Below are 24,697 nucleotides of genomic sequence, written 5' to 3'. Positions count from 1 at the left end.
CAGAACGGGATGGTAGTGACTTCGGGGTTCGTTTTCGAAGAGCAGCGAGTGCAAGTATACGTGAACGTAACGGACTGTCAACTTCTGCAGCAACAATGTTAACGCAGGTCTCAAACAAAGCTCCAAGAAAGAGGAACTGCAAGACTGTGCGGGTGGGTGTATGTACAATAGAACGGGGGTCATCAGTCATAACCTGGGCGTGCACTCTCGCGGTCAAAGAAGTAAGGGAAGTCAAAGGACAGCAGAACAGTAAAAACGAGACGGCAAATCATGCCGTGGATGTACAGCAGCCAGTGTCCTCCTAGGTGGCCCAGCGAGGGAGATATCAACGCAAGTGATGGTGGGGGAAGACTTGGGAGGCGAGGCGAGATGGCCCAAGAGCTTGGCCCACCGAGCTGGCACAGCAGACATCACTGCGCCAAGCCTGCTGACGCAGCCTTGCAGGTCATGACAGGGAGTGGCAACAAGGCGTCGAATGAACTGCAGCAACGCACTGAGCTTCGGCACAGACCATTCGTTGATCGAGTGCGCCTCGACTAAGCCTCTTGTGGTGCCAGGTGAGAGGCACTACTCTCGGTAAGACCCGAGCTAGGGTCAAGGCCACTGTCGGTATGTTCGGTGTGTGTGGCTATACGTGCCGGAAGTACTCCAGACACGTGCTTCTCATACTCACGCAATCCACTCGGACGGTGCTGTATGAGATTTGAGACGTCAAATATCACTCGATATCTTTGACTCGCGATATTGTTGGGAATATGTTGGCGTAACTAATTAAAGACTATTCTAAGTAGCAGTTCCTTCAACAACCTTGACCTTTTGTCCTCAGCAACGCACGGATCTCTCTCACGTGATCCTGACCTTTGCACACGATGCCATTGGTGTCAAGGCACAGGCAGAGCTCCCGATTCACGTGACCTTCACCCATTCCCCTCGCAGCCAATCGCGAGGCCACTGACTTCAATCCAAACTTGCGATCTTGACGTCCACACTACAAAAGCTCTCTGGCAAACATCACCAGTCCGACACCTCCCACCATGGCCGGCGACGACGTCCACCACCCCAAAGATGCCCTCAAGGCGGGCTTCACCGGCCTCACAATTGTCGGTACATCCGGCTTCTTCGTCGCCGCCATTCACAACGCCCTGCAGGTGAACAATGTCGGCGCCATGTCCGTCTTCACCCGCAGCGGTGGCATTATCGGCATTTTCGGTACGACAAGTCCAATTGGGTGCTCAATCGTTGAGGAAACGTTGCTAACCTGTGTTCTTCGTATCTAGCTCTCGGCGGCGGTGCCTACGAGTTCACAAAGACCGCGAGCGCCAACCTGAGGCACAAGAATGACCCTTGGAACTCGGCCATTGGCGGCTTCGTTGCTGGTTCCATCCTCGGCATGACCAGTGCGTGACCTCGTCTACCGAGATACGAAGCCTGAGTGAGGACCTTATTGACGCGCTTCTAGGGAAAAGGATGCCTACCGTCCTCGGTGTTGGCGCCTTGGTGTCGGCAACCATGGGTGTTTTCGACTTCACCGGCGCTCGCCTGCGTGGCTGGGCCGAGCGCCCCGAGGAAGACGAGTTTGAGCGAAAGCTGGCTCTGCGCGCCAACAGGAGGAGGCCGATTGAGGAGACGATCGCTGAGCTCGGCGAAAGGCGAGGTGCGTTCTTTCCTGCCGGCTGAACGGCGCATGGTTCCGGGAGCAGGCACAGCCGCTCACACCACTCTTTACAATGTTGACACCATGCAGAACTCAAGACCGAGGGCTACGATGAGCGGAGGCGCGAGCGCCTGCAGGCGAAGTACGGCGTCGAGATCAACCCCGTCAAGGCGACAGTCGAGTAGACTGGTGACCGAGTGGAAGGGAAGGGACAGACGACCTACGGGCAAGCGAGCGTTTCCATTTGTTGTTGTACATACCACACGAGCCTGCCGCTGGGGGTGCATCGCAGGCGGACCAAGGAAGGGAGTTCGTCTGCTAGAACACCAAACGGAGAGCTGTATTATTTTCCAGCCCGATGCTCTCTCTTTGGAGGGCTTCGCTGCATGTGACGTGCGTGTCTGATCTGTCGATCGGCGATGCTGCTGCTGCTGCTGCTGCTGCTGCTCACACTTTAAACAAAAGGTACGTTGTCAGATGCTTTAACCCACTTCCCTACCCTTGCGTGATGAAATCCTAGCTTCAGAGGCTGTTTATGATCTACTTGATTATACCAATCACCGTTCTATCTTTTTTCTGATCCCTTCTCCCACTTCTCTCACTTGACCTTCTTGCTATCGAAGCTCATCGCTAACCAGAGAAAAGGTACGTAAAGCTCGACAAGTTCTTTCCGATTTCATGATGAAAATCTTAGCTTCAGAGGCTGTTTATGATCTCCATGATTATAACAATCACCGTTCTATCATTTTCTGAACCATCCCACATCTTACCATTTGTCTTTGAGGATTCGTTCGAAAGTTTGTTACTAACTGGAGACGCAGGTATTGCTCCATCCAGCCGACTGTTCTTCCCCGCATCATGACATGATGGAAATCTAGCTTCAGAGGCTGTTTATGATTTCATGATTATAACAACCACCGTTCTATCTCTTTTCTGACCCTACCCTCCTTCATCATCTTTCATGGCCGCTCGAGAAGCGACATCGACTGACTTGGCATACAGGTACGACCTCTGTCTGAACGTCACTGCTTTTCATGATGAAAACCTTAGCTTCAGAGGCTGTTTATGATCTCTATGATTATACCACCCACCGTTCTATCTCTTTTCTGACATTGCATATTTTCCATTCATTATTGTGAATTTGCTGAATAGGATCTCGAGCTAATCGAGGATATAGGAGAGGTTAGTGGCGTTGTGACCAGCACTACCCGCGATGGAGGAGAAAGTCGGCTTGTGGCAGCGAATACAAGATAATACAAGCATGATGACGAGCAAGTCCTCTCAGATAAATGTGCAACGTGCAACGCCTAGACAGTACCTAATTCCGTACAATATTGTCATGCAACCCGTCCCAATTGTGAATAGCCCCAACGCCGCCTGGCCAGTACCCGCCAACATATTTACATACCCCCTACAGAAGCTTGACCGACTGAAAGAAGGGATTCGCCAACAGCTTCTCGTCTGACGCGACCAGCTCTCTCATCTTCTTGACCATGTCTTGCTTGCTCATTGCGCCGCCCTTGACCTCATCCTTCCACCGAACGAGCACATCCTTGAGCATGGCGCTGCCCTCTTCGACGTCGCTCTTGTTGTACTTGAGCCCGAGGTCTTCGTGCTTGGTCGTAAAGTCCTCAAGCTCGTCCGCCTTGCGCTTCGCCATGCGTACGACCTTGTCCGGGAAGCGCACGAGCTCGGCGACGTGGATGCCGAAGCTTTGGTCGCAGATGCCGTCTTCGACCTTGTACAGCAACGTCACCTCGCGCTTGGCGTCGCCTTCTTCGCTTCCGCTAATGTGCGCCGTGACGTGGAGGTTCTTCACTTGGGCATGCTGGTCGGCCAGCGCCGTGAGCTCGTGGAAGTGCGTCGCGAACATGGCGGAGCAGCCAATCTCCTTGACAATGTGCTCTGAAATGGCCCAGGCTAGGCCGAAGCCGTCATAGGTCGACGTGCCGCGACCGAGCTCATCGATGATGATAAGGGACTCGGCCGTCGCGGACTTGAGAATGTTGGCCGTCTCGAGCATCTCGGCCATGAAGGTGGAGACGCCCTTGAGCTGGGAGTCGCTCGCACCGACACGAGCCAGGATGGAGTCGAAGATGGTCATCTCAGCCTCCGCACAGGGAACGAAGCAGCCGACCTGCGCCATGAGGGCGATGACGCCAATCTGGCGGATGTACGTCGACTTTCCGCCCATGTTGGGTCCGGTGATGATGAGGAAGGAGGACTTGTCCTTCGTGAGCTCCACGTCGTTGGTGATAAACTGCACATCATCCTGCATCTCCAAACAAGGGTGACGTGCCTCTTTCAGCACTGTCTGGCCCTCGCCCCGTTTGTGCATCTTCGGCCGGACGTACTCGATCGGCGCGTGAACTGAGCAGTGGGCAAAGGAGATGATGACATCAAGGTGAGCAAGGACAGCAGCAAGTTTCTCGAGAACAGGGCAGTACGAGGCCGCAACACCAACAACCTCGTTAACCAAGCTAGCCTGGGTTCTGTTGTAGTTTTGCGACTGCTGGTCGAATTCGCGGCGTAGGTTCTGCAGGTTCCTGGTCGTGAAGTACACGCCGTTCTTCTGTGTCGAGCATTCCTGATAGCCTGACTTGTTGCGTATACAACCAGCTTCGGTCCTCGTGAGTCGCATGCAGTACCCGTGGACTTTGTGGTTTTCAAGGAATATCTTCTTCTCCTTCTCCTGTCCAAGATCGTGGGCGGCCTTGTTGAACTCCTGATCAATATCTCTCTTGGCCTTGTCAAGTTTTTTGCGGATGATGCGTAGACTGTCATCAAATTCAGGCTTGATGACGTACTCATGGCGATCAAGGGCGTCCAGATCGACCGTGGTCTCGACCATTTCCTGAAGCTTGACAAGGCTGTCGGAGAGAGTGCGGAGCTTGGAGGTGTATGCCTCATCCAGAGGGTCCCGGTACGCCTCGTCCATCACACCCTCCAAGGTGCCGAGGAAGCCAGGCAGGCGAATGATGACCTGGTACGCCCGAACGACATCTTCCAGGTTGGCCTTCTTCCGTTGGAAACGCTTCGCAAGACGGTAAAGATCAGGGACTGAACGCAGGTGCTCCTCCTGCATGGTTTGACGGAGCTCGGTGTCGCTGGCGAAGGCCTCCACCAGCTGCTGGCGCTTTTCGATGTCTTGTTTGCTCATCAGAGGCTGCTTCAGCCACTGTGACAGCAAGCGGCTGCCGTTGGGGGTCTTGCAGTGGTTGAGCAGGCCGTACACGCTCATCGATTTCGCTCCGTCTCGGGGCCCTGGCATAAGGTTCAAGGCCTTGAGGGCTGCGGCATCGAGCTTCATGAATTGAGCCAAGTCGTGCTGGTACAACTGGTATTGTCCAAAGTTGGAGGGGTCATGTAGAACCCCCAGGTATTTGATCAGTGCGGCAGCAGATCCCATGGATAGCTTCAATTCTGTCTGAGGCAGAAGTGTGACAGCCCTTTCGTCCTTGAGCAGTCGGGCGAGGTCCTGTTCGATGTCTTTGGTGCCAAACTCGACTGCCGACCGCTCTGAGACGGCTACACCACAGTTGTCGATGATTTGTCGCAGCTTGGTGAGTTCGGGGTCTCGCTTATCCTTCTCCGCCTTGTCGGCCTGAATCAGACACTCCCGGACACCGAGCTGAATCAAGAGAGCCTCGAAGTTTGAGTAGAGGTCATTGTCGAGGAATTCGCTGACACCCAGTTCTCGCACGCTGGCGTCGGCGAAGCAGACACCGACGCTGCGGGCCTCGGAGGCCTTGGCTGTAATCTTGACAGCCAGGATCATAGGCGCAGCCTCGAATTGTCCTCCGAGCTCTTCTTCAACATCTTGCAGGTTTCCGGGCGAAGCTTGTTTGACGACCTTCCAGTTCATGCGGCCACTTGTGCTCTGATAAATCTCCACGCGTTTGCTGAGCTTGTAGAGGGCTTCTCGGAGGAATTGTCGAAAAACGGTAACAGTCATGGTTACAGATGGAAGGCCGGACTTGTCATCTCGTCCCAGTTGTCGAACGACTGATGTGGTTTTGTAGACCTGGTGGCGTCAGTACACTGTGGGTAGTTCACGGGTCGTAGGCAACGTACTGTTCTCGCGATGAAGTTGGCATCTTCACCATGTGCTGTGTACCAATCACCTCGGTCAAATATTCGGATCGTGTCCTCATGAACCTCTGGAAGTGACTTGAAGTATCGAATGAAGCCATGCTCATCGTCGACCTGGTAACCAGTCAGCAAATCGCCCATTGCCTATCATTTGAAGATGGCGTACCTTCAGCTCGGGTCGCGAAGACATATTTGTGACTCAGTGAATGGAAATGTACAGAAGGCTGGATAGAGAGGCTACAAGCATGGGAACCAAATTGGGATACGTCTTCGGCTTGTGGGAGATGATTGCCTCTTGAACATTGAATTGGAAGGCCGAGGAACTTTGGGGGCGTCGCGTCTCCAAATGTCCATTAAACCGACGACGCGACGTGAGTACGCTAGTCCTGTCCCGGTCAGGACCCTTGACCGCCTTCAATCTGCCGTGCAGCTGGGCTGTGACGCAGGCGAAATTTTGTCGCTTCCCCCACTTCCTCTTCACGGCACTTCGACCATTTCATGTGATATCGGCATCTGCGATGGACAACACAACTTCCGACACAGCCAATGCGTCCATAGCTGAGCCTGAGAGCTCTTCTATACCCATTGAGTCTCTCCTTCAGTCAACACCTTCTGTCGAGAACGCTCCCGCCCCCACCCCCGTCACAAACGCCGCCAGCCATGTAGTCAGCGATTCCAACCCCACCGGCGGCCACTCAGCCGAAACCACTGTCGATGCGGCCCCTGCCTCCGAGCCCACCGCTACCGAGCCCGAACCCAAACTGTCCAAGAACCAGCTGCGCAAGCTCAAGCGCAAAGCCCAGTGGGAGGATGCCCGCGACGACCGCAAGCGCAAGCGCAAGGAGAAGCGCCACGACCGCGCCGTTCGCAAGCGCGAGGACAAGCAGGCCCTCATCGCCGAAGCCAAGGCCAAGGGCGTCGACCCCTCCACCCTCTTCCAGAAGCCCGCCAAGCCCGAGCCTGCCGTGCGCGTCCCCGTCGCCCTCGTCGTCGACTGCGACTTTGAAGAGTACATGCTCGAGAGCGAGCGCATCTCCCTGTCGAGCCAGGTCACACGCTGCTACAGCGACAACAGGCGCGCGCGGTATCAGTCGCACCTCTACATCAGCTCGTACAAGGGCATGATGAAGGAGAGGTTCGAGACGACGCTGGCCAACCAGCACCTGCACTGGAAGGGCGTCAAACTGATGGAGGGTGACTACATCGAGGCGGCGAAGGCGGCGGAGCAGGAAATGAAGGGACCCGACGGCGGTCAGTTGATCGATGTGCTCAAGCCGAGAGAGGGTGCCAAGCCGGCGCTGTTTAGGGACGAGGCCGACGCGACACCACAGGCCGAGGCCGAGCCTGAGCCTGCAGAAGACCTCAAGTCGATCGTCTATCTGTCTGCCGAGTCGCCGAACACGCTGGACCGCCTCGAGCCAAACACAAGCTACATCATCGGCGGTCTTGTGGACCGTAACCGCGAAAAGGGCTTGTGCCACAGGCGCGCGAGAGAGAAGGGTATCCGTACGGCAAAGCTGCCTATTGGGGAATACCTGGAGATGGCGAGTCGCCGCGTCCTGGCCACAAATCACGTTGTGAAATCATGCTCAAGTGGCTGGAGACCGGCGATTGGGGCAAGGCGTTTCTCGAGGTCATTCCCAAGAGAAAAGGTGGCAAGCTCAGGGGCTCGGCGGAGGAGGGTGACACCACCGGTGCTGACCTTGATGACAACAAACTGGACGATGAAGAGGATGATGACGAGCATGGCGAAGAGGACCAGACAACGACCGAAGACAAGCTTGGCAACAACGGCGCCCCAGAGAGCGACGAGATGCAGGTAGATACTGACACTGCCGCTAATGCGCCTGTATCTGCCACTTAGACAAGGTGCGGGAAAAGAGAATAATGCCCAGCCATGTATGCATCGCATTGAAGCCGCCTAAAAAATTACACTCGATAATACCCAGTCATACATTCATACGCTGCCAGCCAGCCTACTAAAAGTCCATGGACTCCTCGTCACGCTCCCTCTTCACCTTGATATCCTTTTCGTCCTTGATGAGTCCTGCTACAAATGATCGGAAATGGTCAATGTACGGCTTGAGACTTGTCTTCTCCCAATCCTGCACGCTTTTCTGTGGCGCCTCTGGCTCCTCCTCATCAGCCTTCCATTCGTCAATCTCTGACAGAAGCTGCTGGACCGTCGGGACTGTCGTGGGGTCAAACTCTTCGAGCGCCTTTGTGTCGATAGGCACACAAACGCGGCCGGTGCCGGGGTGGACGACAAAGGGCGACTTGAGCAAATGGTTCAGTTTCTTTGAAACCTCGATATCGAGGCGTGGGTATGTGTATTCGAGGACGATGTCCTGTTTCGCTTCCCTCAGCGCCCGCGCGTCGAGACTCTTGCTCGCGCCGCTACGGGCGACAGTGTCGATATCGGCCCACTTGGAAGTGGAGGAGCGGCCTGGTGAGGCATCCCACTTCTTGCGGAGGGCTTCATTCAGGTTCTTGTCGGGGAGAAGCTGCAGGAGTCGTTCAGCGCGCTCGGCAGTCGCCCATGGGTCTTGGGTTTCGAGAACGTCTTCCTGGAAATGGGTCTTGAGAGTTTCCAGACTCCGCCTGTTGCACATCAGTACTGATGCCAGGGGGGAAGGGCTTCAGAAGCAGGTAGACTTACGTCAGATGGGGGTGTAATGGCCTCCAGAGGTTGACCTTCTTGGAGTTTTGCGCGCCACCCTTGATAACCTCCAGATACCCGGCAATCGCCCTCCTCATCTGGTCCGGCATTGTCCTTGCCTTCTTGTCGCACACCCAGGCGTGAGCACCTCTCCTTCCGGAGTACACCCACATGATGTGCTTAAACCCGAAATCGTCCCGCAGCGCAACGTCGACGACCTTGATTGCCATGGTGATGAACTGCCAGCACTTGATGCAGATGTTGGCCTTGTCGCAGCACGTTCGAATGTCATCATAGTCCGTCAAATCGATATCGAAACACAACTCCTTGGCCAGCGGTTTGAAGGCACTCGAGCTACGAAGGGTTTTGCGGTCTCGGGGGTTGGTGGTGTAGACGGGGCCGATTTCGAATCGAGACGGCATCAGGCGGAGAACGTCCTTACGGAGGCTGCAAGGTCCAATGGTCAGCAGGATTCAAGCCTGTGCAGGACATCCATGGTCACTAACAGGTCGTGGGAGGGGAAAGACTGATATCGCAGGTATGCGTCGTTCTGCAGCGTGAAGGCGAACTCGCGATGGGCAAAGTCATTCGTAGGCGTCGGACTATGGTTGAGCCACTGGAAGAGTTGCCTCCAGGGAAACAGGCGCTGATAGAAGAGCTTCATGATCTCTGGGTCTGATGCCTTCATACCGGCAATATCTCTAGATCGGTGTCAGCTGTCGCCCCCATGGCCAGGGTCGCGTCGATACTCACGAAGGATATTGTGGTGTCGCAAGAGGCGGCGAGCTAGGGGGCGGCGCACCATTCGGTCGCGAACTCGGGAATTCCTCGTCTGAATCCATGTCGTCAAACAGCTCCTCTAGTTTTGTTTCCGCCTTGACTGCCGGGACAGCGACGGCGTCTTCGGTCACGTCAGCCATCGACACGTCTCCCTCGGTCGACTGGGTTTCGGCGGTGCCAGGGAAAGGTTCGGCCATCGTCTCTTGCGTGTTCTGCTCAGAGGCAGTGTTCAATTTTGGCGAAACAGAATGAGGCATATCGAGGTCTAGTGTGTGAACTGCTGGGCAAGAAAGATTGCAGATTGTCGACTGCAATTGATTTGCGATCTGTAGGGGTGGATTAGCATGTGGGGTGGTGCACCTGGGAAGATGGCATTCTTGTCGCGTCCTGACCGCGTTCCCACGCGTACAGTGGAAGGGGTGATTAGTCATGCAGCCACAGCCCAGTTCACACGAGGCAGTCCTGAGGTGCTCCCGCAGTACCAGGCAGCAGGTAGGCGTTGAGCGAGTCCACGAGCAAACAACTACATGGGCTGTCCACTACAGATCAAGCTATTGTTTTGATGTTCATCATCGACAGTCAGTAAAGAGCTACCTTTTTGTCTTTAATCATCTATGCTGGCACCGTCAGCATGATTTTGCTCTGCGTCCATGTGCCCATTGCCCTAGGCATACAACATTTTGGTGTGCAACTTCGTCCAAGCGATTTACAATGGCGCATGTATCTGGTGCTTCAGCATTCGAATGCTCTCGAATTTCGTTCTCTTGTAGTTTGAGACACACACCCAGACGCAGCATCAAACACGCCTTCTAGACTGATCATGAGATCTGTTTGAAGGTATTGGAGTGTAAAGCTCGGTGCTCCTGGGGACAACGCAAGTATAGCTGACTTGGAATACGTAATTGAAATCGACGACGGGCGAGTGTTCAAGTTATAAAACCCACAGAGCGAACTTACAACGCGTATCTGGCCGGTGCAATATTTCAAAGTGGGCATATTGTCCCGGGCCGTGACGATGCAATAAGATCTTCACGATGCTAGTTTGGTCTGGTGGCGAGATTGAGGAGTGTAAAACTGGGTTTGGTGCTTGACGGCAACTCAAAACAATTAATGGTTGACAGCGATGTGCCATTTTTGAGACGCTGCCTAGGTGTACCAAGATAGTTGCGTGTACAGCGACAAATTGAACATGTGGAAAAGCCTTTTGGGAAAACGTTTCCCCTTCGAGGGCCGGTTTCTGTCAGCATATCAAGCACATTGGCAAGAAGGTAGAGCAGGGCAATCAAACTCACATCTTTCCTTCAACAACAAGGGAATGCTGGTGGATCGAAACCGGCGCAATCATCAAGAGAGGGTACTTCTCCAGGTCCCGAAGTCAAGCATTGCGCAATCAATAACTACTTGCCAAGTATGTCCCATGAATCGAACATAACGTACCTTCGCAGTGCATGCCCGAGTCCCCATCCGATATCCATTTACAACAGTAAGGCACAAAGTCCTCTTGCATTCCCTGCTCAAAAGTTGCAACCCCTTCTGATCAGGCAGCAAAGCGCTGACGGCACCGCTGACCAGCAGCGAAATGGTAAAGAACAAGAATCGCATTGCCGACGGTAAAAACTAACGAGCGAGTACAGCTAGAACTATTCGCATGAATACGCTTTGCAATGCGGGAGGTTTGAGTCGACATGGACTCGAGAGATTGTGGGAGAGTGACTCTTTATTACTTGCCCTGTGCCGCAGCAAGCTCTTTTCTCAGAAGCCTCGAGCCTATACTGTCCACCAACTTTCAGTAACTGGTTTCGAAGGAAGAGGGCTGCGCAAGCGTTGCAGGAGGATCGACACTGCCAAGCCAGGCCCGCTCATCAAGAGCTGGAGCTGCACAAGTACGACAATAGGCTATATAGCTTGCGCAAAGCCCATGGCAGTTCTTTGAGAAAAGGAGGTGTCATTGGTTTGTTGGCTATGTCGAGGAAATACACGACTGTCGGTCATTGGCTAGGAGGCAGGCCTCCCTAAATAGAAAATTGAAGAGAACCGAATGATGCGTCCCGATTGAGATCATCATGGTGCAAACACAACCAACAAGCCAATGATACTAGTACGTGTCGCCCCAGGGCCGTAATCTGAGTAAATTTCTTGCGCTTCGGCGAGACTGTTTTCTTAAAACCGACATGACTCCAGTATCTTGAAGTGCAATCTTTAAAATCCCATAGGTCGTCAGCCCGCCAGCCTGCCAAGTTTGTGCCTCCTGATCGTTTCACACCTCTCGACCCCCATTTGATGACTTCGTCCAGATATCAGCTGCACACAGGCCCAGCTTGCACTTGAAGTGTGTACGTAGATTGTTGTCCGTTCATAAGTACCATTGCATCTCTTGGTAAAATCCCCAGCCTGAGTACCTTCGATTCACTCATCACGAGACACTACAGGATTGCATTTTCAATACTTCGCCGTCTCTGGCCATGGGGTGCATGTCCCTGTCTGCTCTATTTCTTCGCCTTCACAGTTCGGGCTTCGTTGCCCGTGTGTATCAATGCAGCCTTTGGCAAGCCTGCTTGTGACACAGAGCTCTACCATGGGGCGATCTGGCGGCACATGTATTCTTGCATCAAGTCGGGCTGGCAGCTAAGAACATGACGCTCTAGTCGTCAGGAACCTAATGAAATGATGCCCTAGGGTATAGTCATACTGTGGCGACATTGTCAGCTGATGAAACATCCATCATCATGACTTCGACAGCCAGGATACGCGTCAAGGCCTGTTGGCGGGAAGCGGCCGTTCCGACCTCAATTGGCATCCACCAACCTCATCGTGAGTCACCCTCAAGCGAGGTTGTGTCTGCCTCTACGCCATGCTGTTTAAAGATGCAAATTCGGCCTTGTTCCCCCTTGCAACAGCAAGATACAGCTTCGATTGGATAGCCAAGACATCGCTCGATGCGTGCTGAATGACACATCTCATCACATCACATGTGTACTACGAGGAAACCATTAATGTACGCATAGGTGCGTGCCCAAATGAAGGGCGGCACGGGAGCTGTCCGTCTTTATCGCAATCATCAATCACAGCATCAGTCGAGAGGAAGCAGCATCCGACAGGCCCAAGCGCGAACGACGGTCGCGGCGTCGAAGACACGGATGAAGTGGAGAAGAAAATTGGGCGGTCTAGGTCCTGGACCCCTAAAGACCGACCCGGGCGACGACTCTCGGGGCCCTGGTGGCTTGGTTTTGTGTTCGAGGCCGGTTCCGGCCAAAGGTGGCCCGGTCCGATCGGGTGAAGCGGGGGACGGCTCGACCTCGAAAGCTCGAGGAGGGGGGAAAGATGGGGCTGAGAGAGAGAGAGTGAAGTGTGCAAGACGGACAAACCAGGCACGCTGGGTCGGCAGGCGGTATGGTATGTACTGATGGCGTCATACTTCCTGTGAACAACGCACCAGCCTGCATTCGGCTTGGCACCAGTGGCCGATCAGCTGCCTTGTTGACGTGGTGTTGTTGACCTTTGCCCTGGGCCCCTGTCGCTTGTTCCACCTCGAGGCCTGAGAGGTATCATGTCGCCCCTGAACATTTCCATGAGCTCAAGGGTGCATGAACCGTGATAGCGAGCGAGATGGAGAACGAGGCAGAGAAGAGCGCAGTGCCGAGATATATCGGAGTTCAGTGGCAGCTGAAAATAAGGCAAGGTAGGAAATGGGAGAAGAAGGAAAATGAAAAAAAAGGCGTTCAGGGGGTGCCTGACCATCGTCGCATCGCTGACCTACCTAGGTACTAGGCGAGGTACGAGGCACGATCCAGAGCAACCAACTGACGACCTGCCCATTGTGGGCATCTGTGTACGTATGTGCGCCGGCTAAAACAAAAAAAAAAAAAAAATCGGACAGCGGGCAGCAACAACAGAGGAAGGGCCAAAGGAAAGGAAAAAAAAAAGTCTGCTACCTCCAGGCTTGTCTGGGATATTGGGCTTGGTATCGTCCAAGCCATGTTCAGTTTAGTGCCCGGCTGGCGGTCAACCGGTCTCACCAAAACGGCGAGGACGTCTGGCAAACCTCCACATTCTCACGTATAGGACCCCCCCAATGTCCTGGAAAGGCAAGCAGGAACCAGGCTTGCCAGGCAAACCAGGTGAACAGCGCGCAAGTCCGCCAGCCACAAGGGTCGATCTTTTCACCTGTTGGGATGGACTACTGTAGCGGGTTGAGCGCTTGCCATGTTTCCCGCTCCATTTTGGGGCCGGGGGGGTTGCATGCTGGTCCGGAGCAAGATGATGTAACTCCGGGGCATGACCATGACCATGACCAGACAGGGCAGCAGCGCTGCGACGGGTTGGATCGCTCGGGAGTCGGAAAGCGGTTTTGGTTTCGGCTGGGACAATAGCAAGGCTGATTACTCGGAGCAGAGGCATCAATAGAGTCTGGCTACGTCCTAATCCCAAGACGGCCAGCGATGGAGAGGGTTCAGTCAGACATTGAGATCGAGCTGGCACACGCTGGGCGCCTTAGACACCAGACACACCTGGCGCTAGACAGCAAGACAAGACGACAAGATACAGACCCTGGAGAGAGGGGGAGGGGGCCGGGATCTCATCTCACATGGGAAGCGAAAAAGTCTCACGATTCAGAGATCAAGTTGTACTCGTCTCCATCCCTTCCATGCAGGGCCCATTGCGGCGTACCCCGTGGGCGGGACGTGCCCTGAGACTGGGCTTAAGAGAGAGAGGATGGGTTTTTGGGATGTAGGAGGGACTGACTGGGTGAATAGGGGATGTGATGGGATGGGTGCAGGGAGTTTTTTTTTTTTTTTTTTTTTTTTTTTTTTTTTCCACGGCAAATTTTCTCGCATTTTCTCGCCATCCATCACGTCCCCGGCGCCACCATGGAGGAGGGAGGAGGGAGGAAGGGAGGAAGGGAGGGGACGACGGGGGTGGGGGGGGGGGGGGGTTCGTGAACTGGTGCCCCGAGGTACTGAGATTGATGAAGGCCAGAAACCGACCCTACCTACCTTGCCCGCCTACAGGTAGGTACCTATCTGGTGAGGAGGTGTATATCTCGTGGAGGGCACAGGACAGGGCGTTTGAGAGCCAGCATTTGAAGAGCCAAGGCGGGCCAAGCCAAGGCGAACCACAGGGCCCTGCTTCCTTGGGTGATGTGGCTACCTGACGGCGAGGAGGTACCTGAAGAACGCGATAGGTACGTACGTAGTTCGCAGGCGGACTCAGGGAGTCGAGGGTGCATGAGTGCGCTGTACCAAGATCTGGAAAGGAGATGCCATGACAGTGCTCCCGGGGCCTCTCTGGCACGGACCAGACATTGGTCGAGCACTGTGATCCCCCACTCTTCTCAGAGCCCATCCTCGATCGTGAGCCAATCGGTGTCTCGGAAACCGGGTCCCAATCCCCAGAGATTTTCCCTCGCCTGGGGGCACGGCGCAGCAATCGATCTCAGCCACTGCCTACTCCATGTCTCGTCGTCTCCTCACCCAATTCCACCGGGCCTGCTAGTCCCCCCCCCCCCCCCCTCCGCGCTTTTGGGGGTCCCCTCCCAGTGCGAGGGTGTAAGGGCGACCATCATGTCTTGTCTCTCGGCCCTCTCGACTCTTGTCCTATCGACATTGAACCCCGTATCCCCCCCCCTCCCCGTCACGCGTACCTTGGTCGCTCCACTTCGAGTCGAGTCGAGTCGAGAAGAGCGAGCGAGCGAGAGAGAGAGAGACAGGAAAAGAGACAGACAGACAGACAGACAGACAGAGAGAAAGAGGGTCGAGCAAGGGTCACAAGGCAGCTAAGGCATATACATCGACAGCACACACAACACCCTAACACGAGAAAGCACGAAACCGCGGAAGCACGAGGGACGGTCCACCTGCAAGAAGAGTAGCCGAAAGAGGCAGACAGAGAGAGAGAGAGAGAGAGAGAGAGAGAGAGAGAGAGAGAGAGAGAGAGAGAAGGATCACCATTCATCCGAACCCGCCAATTCCACTTGCAGGTCATTCCTTTCCACCTGGTCTCCAGTTTCGAAGCAAAAAACCCCGGCGTCAGTGCCAGGGTCTGAGAGCCTGCTTTGCTACGGCTTTGCTACTTGCTGCTGACTACCTAGGTACCTACCACCTTACCTAGTAGGTAAGGTACCTTACCACAGCGAACGATCCTGCCGCCTGCTTGCCGCTGCCCATCCCTCCATCCATCCACCCACCCACCAAGCGCCGCTATCTCTCCTACCCTACCACGTCTGTCGGCCGAATCTTGTCTTGTTCGCTACACCCGCCTCTCGCGCGTCCGTTTCCCTTCAGTCTGGAAACGACACACCTGTGGGCACACTCTTCGTCTCATCCGCGCCAGTCCCCAATACACCTGCGGTCCGCTTCGCCTCGACATACCCACATCGGCCTGGCGAGGAATGCATTGCTAGCGAATTGCCCAGTCCGCCTCTGCACCAGCCGCCCGCATTCTTCCTTCTCCTCCCACCCTACCCGCCGCGCGCCTTGCTTGCTGCCGATACAAGCATAGGTACTGTAGCACGTTGGCTACTTGGAAACCTCTCTCGGTGGAGGCTAGGAGACCGAGACCCTGACCCTCATTTCGACGACGATTGACGACTCCATCCACTCGCAGACAGCACCGCACAGCTCAACGACCCAGACCCTGAAGCTCTGAGGACCCAGACCTTCTTCGGAGCATCGCTCGCACGTCTTGTCGCGACCTTCGACCAACCGACCAACCGGGCTTTTGTCGCTCGCGTCCCCCCTTGCGCCGCGACCCGAAGTGCGCGAGAACGACCCAGACTTCGCTTCCCGCCAGAGAACGCATCATGCCTCCCGAAGGTGATGGCGCCGCACAGGGCGGGAACAACTCTAGTGACTTTGTACGTTGGCCCCAAATCAACCTCCCCCATCGTGTTGCGCATGGCGGAGTCTTTTGCTAACAGTGAATGCTGCAGGTTCGCAAGCTCTACAAGTTCGTCCACCCTGCCGTCCTTCTCACGAGGATGGCCTCTCGGCGGCCGCTAACCATCACAGGATGCTCGAGGACCCTGCATACGCGAACATTGTGAGATGGGGAAACGAGGGCGACACCTTTGTCATCCTAGAGGTATATCGCATAGACTCGGCCCCTGGCTGTCTGCCTTGCTTTGTAGTGCGCTAACCCCATCATAGACGGACAAGTTCACGAAGGATATCCTGCCCAAGCACTTTAAGTTTTGTGGTGGGGTCGAGCTTTGTACGCCAGCTGAATAAATATGACTTTCACAAACTTCGACGAAACGACGAGAACAATGAGTCGCCTTACGGCAAACAGGTGAGCAGAGAGAGAGAGAGAGGGCTTGGCGCTGTCCACTTGGGAGCATGCGATCGCTGACCATGTCTTCAGGCCTGGGAATTCAAGCATGCTGCGTTTCGAGCGGACAGGAAAGACAACCTCGATAACATCAGGCGCAAGGCGCCCGCCCAACGCAAGGCCCAACCGACAGAAGACTCCTTCACTACCAACCAGTCCATCAACCTGCTCCAGGAGACACTCTTCGCTCAACAGCAGCAGGTCCAAGCCCTGCAGGAGCAGTTTGTTGAGCTCTCACGCGCCAATAAGACGCTCGTGCATGAGGTTCACTCGCTGCAGAAGACCATTGACGTACAGAGGCAGTCAACCCATGAGCTTCTAAACTTCCTCTCCAGCCCTGACGAGCGATGGCGCACCGGTAGGTATCCGAACCAGGCTGCGGCCCACATGAACGGCGGCACCATGGATGAGCAGGCGCCCGAGTTGCGCCGCGCCCGCGAGCTTCTGTCAACGGTGACGACAAACTCGATGGTCGAACGCGACTTTGAGCGCCTCAACGGCATGTACGCCCAGAGCTCGCCGCCCGACTCGGCGTCGTCCCTCATGTTCCAGCCCGGCTCGATGCCCCCCATGATGGCCGACCACGTCAACATGCGTCATCTCGTCTACCCTGTTGGCGAAAACGTCGGCATCGATCCCTTGTCGCAAGACCACTTCAACAACATTCCGTACACCCTCAACTCGTTGCCGACCCTCACCAACGACTACCCGAACCAGACCATGGTCAAGCAGGAGCCGGGCCCGGCAACGCCGAACCCACCAGGCGGTGCCACGCCGGCGCCGCCAGGCCCTGCTGGCAGGGCAGCACCACCGCAGGATAACTCGCTGTGGGGGTCGAAGAAGCCGCGTGTCTACCTTGTCGAGGATGATAGGACGTGCTCGAGGATAGGAGCTAAGTTCTTTGTCGCAGATGGAGTGCCAGGTAGAGGTTGCGGTATGGTACAGGGACTTCACAGCTGTTGTGTAGGAAGCAGGTTGCTGACTCTGTCCACCAGGAAAACGGTATCGACGCTGTCAACAAGTGCAAAGGAGGTCGGTGCTGGGTATTTCGATCTGATCTTCATGGACATTGTCATGCCTCACATGGACGGTGTCTCGGCAACGCAATTGATCCGTGAGGTGCACCCCGATGTGCCCGTGGTCGCCATGACGTCGAACATTCGCCCGGAAGATATCAGTCACTATTTCAACTGGAGTAAGTTGCCCATCAGTAGTAGCAACATCACCGCGGGACTGCATTGCTGACATGACTTTTCCCTTCCTTCACAGGTTTGAACGATGTTTTGGCCAAGCCCTTTACCAAAGACGGCATGCTGCGTATCCTGCGAAAGCACGTCGCGCATCTTATGAAGAACGCGCCTCCAATCGACGACATACCTGTGGGTCCCGGCAGCGCGCAGATGGGAACGATGGGTCTGCCTCCCCAAGTCCGCGTCGACACGCCGAGCCAGTCTCCGGCGACGACGACCTCATGGCACTCGCCTGGGCAGATCCACCAGCAGTCACCCCACGTGGCCACGATGGAGCCGGGATACGCCATGGGCAACCCGCAACAGATGGTCATCACGCCAACGTCCGCCCAGCGCGCGACATTCCCGACGCAGGGCCTGCCGCCCCAGATGCAGCAGCAGATGCGTGTGCCGGACGGCATGGCTGTCGAGGATCGGCCAGAGAAACGACAGAGGCTATACGGGCCTCAGGGAGGCTACGCTCAATAACATGGCCGGGCAGCGTGCAAGGGCGGTAGGGAAGCCTACCCTTGACAGGGTACCCTCTGCCACTTGCCATGTTTGTTTCGGAACGGAAGAAGAAGAAACTCTATCAGGGTTGGTTCGGTGCTCGAGGTCAGCCCGCGGCCGGTCACCGGGGTCGTCGGGTTGCGAAATGGGGTCAGCGTGCGTATACGGCATCTTACGTTGCGCTGCGGCCGGTGAGGGATGGTTGGCGTTGTTGGGTGTGTCGCCTCGCCCCTTTTTCAGCGAGGAGGAGGACGAACGGACAGACGGGAAAGAGAGTGAAAGATTGGAGAGAGGGCGATTCTGCCTTGTTTTGTGTGTCCGCCGTCGGGTCGAGTCCGCAAAGAGAAGGGACGGCTCGGGGCCTGTATAGACGGACGGTATGATGACGATGGGTTTTTGGTATATATGTTTTTCTCTCATCGCATGTGCGCGGCCCTTGGGCGGGGGGAGAGACGTTGATCACGAGGGTTGACTGGAATTCCCACAATCTCCTCTTTTTTTCCCCCTCTTCCTCCTCCTCTTGTTACGCACGCGTGTCAGCGGAGCTAGAATGTCAATAAAGGGCAAGCTCTCATCTTGGGCCTATGCGAATGGACGTGCTGGTCGTCGTGTCAGCCGTGTTAGTCGTGTCAGCCGTGTTAGTCGATGAGTGGTCGTTATGAACGTGTGAGTCAGCATGGCGGCTCCCAGCCCGGGCACCCAGCACGTGAAGGACCCGACTTGGGATATCCGAAACCACTGAAAACAAAATGGAAAGTCATTCCCACACGGCCGTCGATCTGGATTGTTGTCTTTCGATTCGTGTCCTCCCCTTCAGTGTCTCGACTCTGTTCCGGTGGGGAAGGGGGGGAAATGGCATGTCTGAGAAACAGAGGGAAGGGAGAAAAGGTGTGGGGGGGGGGGACAGAGAGGAGGACTTGCGAGGTTAAAGTACCCCAGACGGGATAATCCAGGCCCCGAGCGCCTGGGGATGGGGCCTGGGTCTTGGTCGACAAGGGGAGATAGGGGGGTACGGAGTGACGGAGATGGAGAGGGAGAGAGGCGTGCATGTGTGTGTGTGTGTGATCGGATTTCGAGAAAACAAAAGGGCCCCGCCCAAGCCATGGGCCATCGTACGGCCGGTACATACCGAGTGTCACCTTGGCTTGCCTGGACCCCGTGCCTGCCTTGCCCTGTCTCTCGGGACGTGACGCTCGTCCATGCGCGCCCTGGTCTGTACTACCAACCTTGTTTCTCGGGGAGGGGAGCGGAGACGGCTTGGTATGGACAGGCTGGACTGGGAAGGTCGAGCTGGGTCAAGCTGGGAGGGTCAATGTGTGTGTGAGAGAGAGAGAGGCAAGACAGAAGGCCTAACGCCCTTTATCTTGAGCGCCGCAGCCGTTCCAGGGGAGCGGGACCTCTGTGCTGGGAAACGGAAGGGGGTGTGTGTTGGTTTTACCGTTCAAGATATTAATATCGACGCGGGCGGCCGTCGTGGCAGCGGACATCAGGTCCATCGCCCCGATGGAGGAGCCTGTGTGCGCCCTGTTCATCCACCCCGTGCGTGCCATGCATGGCCCAGGCCCCAAGGGAGCTGCAACTGTGTTTTGCTTTTCTTCTCGTCTTCTTCTCTGATCCCCCAAAGTATGACCTTGCTGGCGGCCTGGCAGGGTCCGTTCCCGTCGTTCAAGCTCTCTGAACCTGATGTCAGCGGTGACAAAGACGGAATGCGCTGTACGTGCTCTCGGACACTACGGACCCCCTGGGGATCCTTGGCCGGGACACCGTTGTGCTGGGCTGGGGACTTCAGTCTGGGGCCCTGTCAGTGTCGATTGAGAATGGGCAAAGGGAGCAAGCAGGAGGGGCGCGTGCGACGGGTCCCGCCTTCGAGACCGGTCTGGACCCGGCTGTGCGGCCGGGTGGGCTGATTTTGAGTCGCCGGGGCCCAGACCCCTGGAGTTCTGAGATGTTTCCCCCCCCCTTCAGCGAATAGAGGGGAGGCTTACCCATCTCTCTGCCGGAGAAACGGGAGATCTTTTCTGGAGTCTTTTCCATGACGTATCTGCCACAGCTTTGATGATGGGGGATGGGAAAATGGGGGCGAATGGCTCTCGTCATAGGTGCGGAGCCCGGTCCGTATTTGGTGTTGAATACATGGACATGTACCAACGTGGTAGGGCTGATCCGGAGAGAATGTGTGTGTGGGAGAACGTGGCAGGATCGAGATGGGCAAAAATTGTACGTCTTTTGGAGATATCGATATGTACGGAAGTGGAGGGCAGATCGGCCATGTCTGACTGGTCCTGCGTGATCTCACCTCGCCCTCCTTCGCAGGTACCTGACCTGCCCAGCGAACGTGAGGTGGGCAATTTTCCCCAGGGTAACAACTCATCATCAGTGTGTTATTTTGCTCGCGGTTGGCTCTCGGATTATGCTGCCTCTTTCGAGCGCGCGACACCCGGAGGATCCGGCCCATTCAGCCCTTTGTCGGCCTGTGTCCGAAGGCCTGGCCGAGAACGCCGCCACATGTTTGCGTGCAGTTTGGCGGGACGAGGTGCAGGTGCCTCGTCTGAGGGGTCACAGTCGCGGGGCTGGAGTGGTCTATTTCACGCAGAGTTTCGCTCTATGCGGAAGGCACTTCGATCGTGATGGCGCTGGCGTTTTGGGCTGGACTCGAGCCGTCCCTGCAGATGGCCGCGCAAGGGTGCCAAGACGTGTTGCAGTTCTCACCCAGGCGAGGAAGCTCTGATGCGTGTGACGCGCTCGCCCGTCTGCATGGTCCATGTGCCATAGGGAGCAGGACGGCCATTCTGACTTGCCGGTCTTCTCCCAAACAGGTCCTCGCAGCACTACCACGCTCCCTTGACTGCGCAAACAGGGTGTTACTTGTACGCCGAGATGGGGGAGCCAGGCCCTCGCATCACGATGTCACCTCAATCTTGTACCATGTCGGCGTATCTTTCGGCAGTCTGGGCTGCGCTTTGGTTCCCCCATGCACACCTGCTGATCAACCTCCCTTTGGTTCATCAGTCTAGGCCCCCTCGCGATCGTGAGAAGGCAGTCGGGCGGTCGAGGCCTGGCCTTTCCGAAGCTCTTATGCATGGTTGCATCATACGAACTGTCAGGACAGAATCTCGCCAAGCGCCATGCTTTGGTGTTTGTTCGATGGGCCGGGCCTAAAAGGCTAGGCCGAATGACAAGCCACGCTGAGCTTCCTGGGATCTTGGGAAGGTTAGCCGTGGCTTCAGGCTGGCCATTGATCGTGCTAGAGTTTGGGTGGACGGCATAAATTCGAGCTCGGCGCGAAACAAATTGACGTCGCGTACTGCAGTGCGTTGAGAGAGAGCGAAAGTCTCGTCTGGAGTTTCGCAGGCCGTATAAGTGTGCTATCATTCTGGCGAGCAGGCATGCCAAAGCAGGATCTGGCGGTGTCTGTTTGTCGTCGGCTGCACCTAGTGATGTGAGCGCAATCAATACCTGATTCGAAACCACCAAGCGAACAGCGCCCATATCCAGGACCTACCTCAGCTAATACTAACGGCGTCCTCGTACTGAGGGGATGGCAATCGTAAACTGCATCGTCCGAGGCAACGAGTCGTTGGATGACGGATGGCAACCTGGACCAACTGGAAAGATGAGCTCGAATTACAGATGGAACCCCTGTACGAAATCAAGGTTCCCACGTGTGGCCTAGGTAGACAGACCTGGCCGTACCATCCCCTTGCGGAGTGCACATGGTGAAATATTGGACCGGAAGCGAGCTGTCGAAAGTAACTGTCGAAAGCGAGCTGTCAAAAGCTTAATCCTCATGGGCCTGACCACTGACGCATGTTAGCGCTCGTGAAGGCACTGGATTGATGATGAGATGACAGGGGCATTGAAAGGCATTGTAAGACAGAGGCGAGGAATCATATTGTGCTGCGTTCTTCATGCTCGCCAGGCCAAGCTCTCAGGATCGCTGACGGTGGTCTGGGAAGGCTGAAAGTATCGGCTACTGGACCCATGCTTGAGGATCTGCTTGGGGATCTGCTTGAGGATCTGCTTGAGGATCTCAGCTATCGGCAGTCATGCAAATTGGATGCAAGGAAACAGACCATGACTGATGAGCGAGCGACCCTAGAATCCTGTACGCATTGCTGATGGAAAAGGTGAATGTACCTAAGGAAGGTACCTAATGAAGGTACCTAAGGTACCCAAGGTAGGTAACGATAAGTAGGTGCACTGGGCAGTGGCCACCTACACCGACCAACACACCGACCCCACCGAGAAGCCTCTGACGCACGGCCCCGACGGCCAACAGCTCCATTGACTCACAAGTCAACTTTTGCGTCTTCAGACCACCAACCCGCGCCCAAACTACCGGTCTGTCGGCATCACCAGCACCCAAACTCTACGATCGACCGCTGAAGACCGCTCATGTCGCAGCAAAAGGGCAAGCAGGGCAAGAAGCCCGCCAAGGCCGGCGAGGGCAAGCGCGAGGATGTGCTCCAGGCTGTGGTGAGTACCGCTCCATGGTGGGGCAACAAGGTCGAAATCCAGATCATGATGCTAATGCGCCCGCCCAACCCCAGGTCATTGCCGACTCGTTCCAGGACAGGTTTCACCCGCTCACGATCGACCAGCCGAGAGTAAGCCGTCTGTCGAATCTTGACCCTTTGCGACGCTGACCAGGTCCCCGCCCGCAGTGCCTTCTACCCCTCGCCAACACGCCCCTCATCGAGTACACCCTCGAGTTCCTGGCCATGAACGGCGTCCAGGAGGTGCACATATACCCCGGAGCCCACGGCGAGCAGCTCGAGGACTACATCAACCGCTCGCGCTGGTCCACCTCCTCCGACAAGAGCCCCTTTGCCAACCTCTCCTTCATCCGCGTGTCCGATGCCCGTTCCGTCGGCGACTTCCTCCGTGACCTCGACGGCCGCGGGTACATTGACGGCGACTTTGTGCTGGTCCACGGCGACCTCGTGTCCAACATTTCTCTCGAAAAGGCCTTGACGGGGCACAAGGCGCGGAAGGAGGCCTCGGCCACCAACATCATGACCGTTGTGCTGCGCTCCGGTGGTGACGACGAACACAGGACAAAGGCCAACGGCATCACACCAACATTTGTCATCGACTCCAAGACGAGGAGATGTCTTCACTACGACGAGTCGCACCCCCTCCAGAGCGACCACTACATGACGCTCGATCCGACCATCATTGACGAGCTGTCGGCCGATTTCGAGGTCCGCTCCGACTTTATCGACGCCCAGATCGACATTTGCACCCCCGAGGTGCTGGCGCTGTGGTCAGAGAGTTTCGACTACGAGCTGCCGAGGAGGAATTTCCTGCACGGTGTGCTCAAGGACTGGGAGCTGAACGGAAAGGCCATCTACGCCGACATCTTGGAGGACGGCTACGCGGCGCGCGCCAGCAACCTGCAAATGTACGAGGCCATCAGCAGAGACGTCCTGGGCCGCTGGACCTTCCCATTCATCCCCGACTGCAACGTCCTGCCCGGACAGAGCTACCAGATGCGCAAGCACGGCGTGTCGGCGGAAGACGGCGTCGAGTTTGCGCTGAGCAGCCGCGTGTCCAACGCCATCTTTGGCAAGAACACCATTGTCGGATCAGGCAGCACAGTCAGCGGCAGCATCATCGGCAGGCGGTGCACCATTGGCGTCAACGTGACCATCGAGGACAGCCTCATCTGGGACGATGCCATCATCGCCGACGGCGCCGTCGTCAGGCGATCGATCCTCGGCCACTCGACCGTCGTCGGCAAGAAGGCCTCGGTCGGCGAAGGTTCCGTGCTCTCGTCCGAGGTGACGGTCAGCGACAACATTCAGCTGCCCGAAAGCACAGTCATCTCGTCGCTCGCCCACGACGGCAAGCCCGTCGACCCCGACACCAAGCTGCTGGGCCCGCGCGGCCGCGGCACCGCCTACGTCGACCCCGAAGCCGAAGACTTTGACGACGAAGACCCGGCCATCCTCCAGCGCTCGCTGCTGTACAACCTCTCGGCGCTCTCCCTCAGCGCGTCGTCCCTCTCGACGCTCTCGTCCGACCTCGACTCGGCCTTTGGCGACGACGACTACAACACGTCGCTGTCGGCCGACGAGTCGCGCCAGCGCCTCTCGTCCTTCGCGTCAGACGACTCGGGCGGCGCCGGCGGCAGGTCGTCGTCGTCGGCGGCAGCGTCCTCCTTCCACCAGGACGCCGTGCACGGCCTCCTCGACGCGCTGCGCGACGACACGGGCGACTTTGACTCGGCCAAGCTCGAGTTCATGGGCCTGCGCCTTGCGAACGACGCGTCGGACGTGTAGATGCGCAAGGCCGAGGCCATGGCCTCTGCGCGCTGCGCCTTTGATTAGTGGATCATGAGCACTGAACTAAAGAAGCGCCATGGTTGCAGTCGAGAGGGGAGGGTGGAGGTAGGGCGGAAATGCAGAGGAAAGGAATATACTTAGGTGGACGAATTATACGCGA

General features: G+C 56.3%; 6 protein-coding genes across 6 annotated transcripts; 4 read left to right on the top strand and 2 right to left on the bottom strand.

The window, feature by feature from the left end:
- Positions 1-1,034: 1,034 nt before the first annotated feature.
- Positions 1,035-1,839, top strand: VDAG_02254 (NADH-ubiquinone oxidoreductase 21.3 kDa subunit; the record flags this gene model as incomplete). The annotated part of the gene is made up of 4 exons (XM_009658283.1): positions 1,035-1,209; positions 1,278-1,397; positions 1,460-1,654; positions 1,745-1,839. 4 exons carry the CDS (start codon positions 1,035-1,037, stop codon positions 1,837-1,839), a joined length of 585 nt encoding a protein of 194 aa, XP_009656578.1.
- A 1,226-nt stretch (positions 1,840-3,065) lies between these two features.
- On the bottom strand, positions 3,066-5,936 carry VDAG_02253 (DNA mismatch repair protein msh-2; the record flags this gene model as incomplete). Its single annotated transcript, XM_009658282.1, has 3 exons — positions 3,066-5,678; positions 5,729-5,860; positions 5,913-5,936. 3 exons carry the CDS (start codon positions 5,934-5,936, stop codon positions 3,066-3,068), a joined length of 2,769 nt encoding a protein of 922 aa, XP_009656577.1.
- A 328-nt stretch (positions 5,937-6,264) lies between these two features.
- On the top strand, positions 6,265-7,610 carry VDAG_02252 (tRNA (guanine-N(1)-)-methyltransferase; the record flags this gene model as incomplete). The annotated part of the gene is made up of 2 exons (XM_009658281.1): positions 6,265-7,302; positions 7,350-7,610. The coding sequence occupies 2 exons, from the start codon at positions 6,265-6,267 to the stop codon at positions 7,608-7,610; spliced, it is 1,299 nt and encodes a 432-aa protein (XP_009656576.1).
- A 115-nt stretch (positions 7,611-7,725) lies between these two features.
- On the bottom strand, positions 7,726-9,382 carry VDAG_02251 (DNA primase small subunit; the record flags this gene model as incomplete). Its single annotated transcript, XM_009658280.1, has 4 exons — positions 7,726-8,347; positions 8,406-8,852; positions 8,912-9,106; positions 9,159-9,382. 4 exons carry the CDS (start codon positions 9,380-9,382, stop codon positions 7,726-7,728), a joined length of 1,488 nt encoding a protein of 495 aa, XP_009656575.1.
- Positions 9,383-15,984: 6,602 nt separating this feature from the next.
- Positions 15,985-18,229, top strand: VDAG_02250 (stress response regulator SrrA; the record flags this gene model as incomplete). The annotated part of the gene is made up of 5 exons (XM_009658279.1): positions 15,985-16,038; positions 16,114-16,223; positions 16,331-16,472; positions 16,545-17,706; positions 17,781-18,229. The coding sequence occupies 5 exons, from the start codon at positions 15,985-15,987 to the stop codon at positions 18,227-18,229; spliced, it is 1,917 nt and encodes a 638-aa protein (XP_009656574.1).
- Positions 18,230-22,645: 4,416 nt separating this feature from the next.
- Positions 22,646-24,534, top strand: VDAG_02249 (translation initiation factor eIF-2B subunit epsilon; the record flags this gene model as incomplete). The annotated part of the gene is made up of 3 exons (XM_009658278.1): positions 22,646-22,726; positions 22,801-22,857; positions 22,915-24,534. The coding sequence occupies 3 exons, from the start codon at positions 22,646-22,648 to the stop codon at positions 24,532-24,534; spliced, it is 1,758 nt and encodes a 585-aa protein (XP_009656573.1).
- Positions 24,535-24,697: the final 163 nt, after the last annotated feature.

This window comes from Verticillium dahliae, genomic scaffold (assembly GCF_000150675.1).
Source record: "Verticillium dahliae VdLs.17 supercont1.3 genomic scaffold, whole genome shotgun sequence".
Classification (NCBI taxonomy): Eukaryota; Fungi; Ascomycota; class Sordariomycetes; order Glomerellales; family Plectosphaerellaceae; genus Verticillium; species Verticillium dahliae.
Note: the sequence above shows the minus strand (reverse complement) of the source record. Positions and strands in the feature narration are given on the sequence as shown.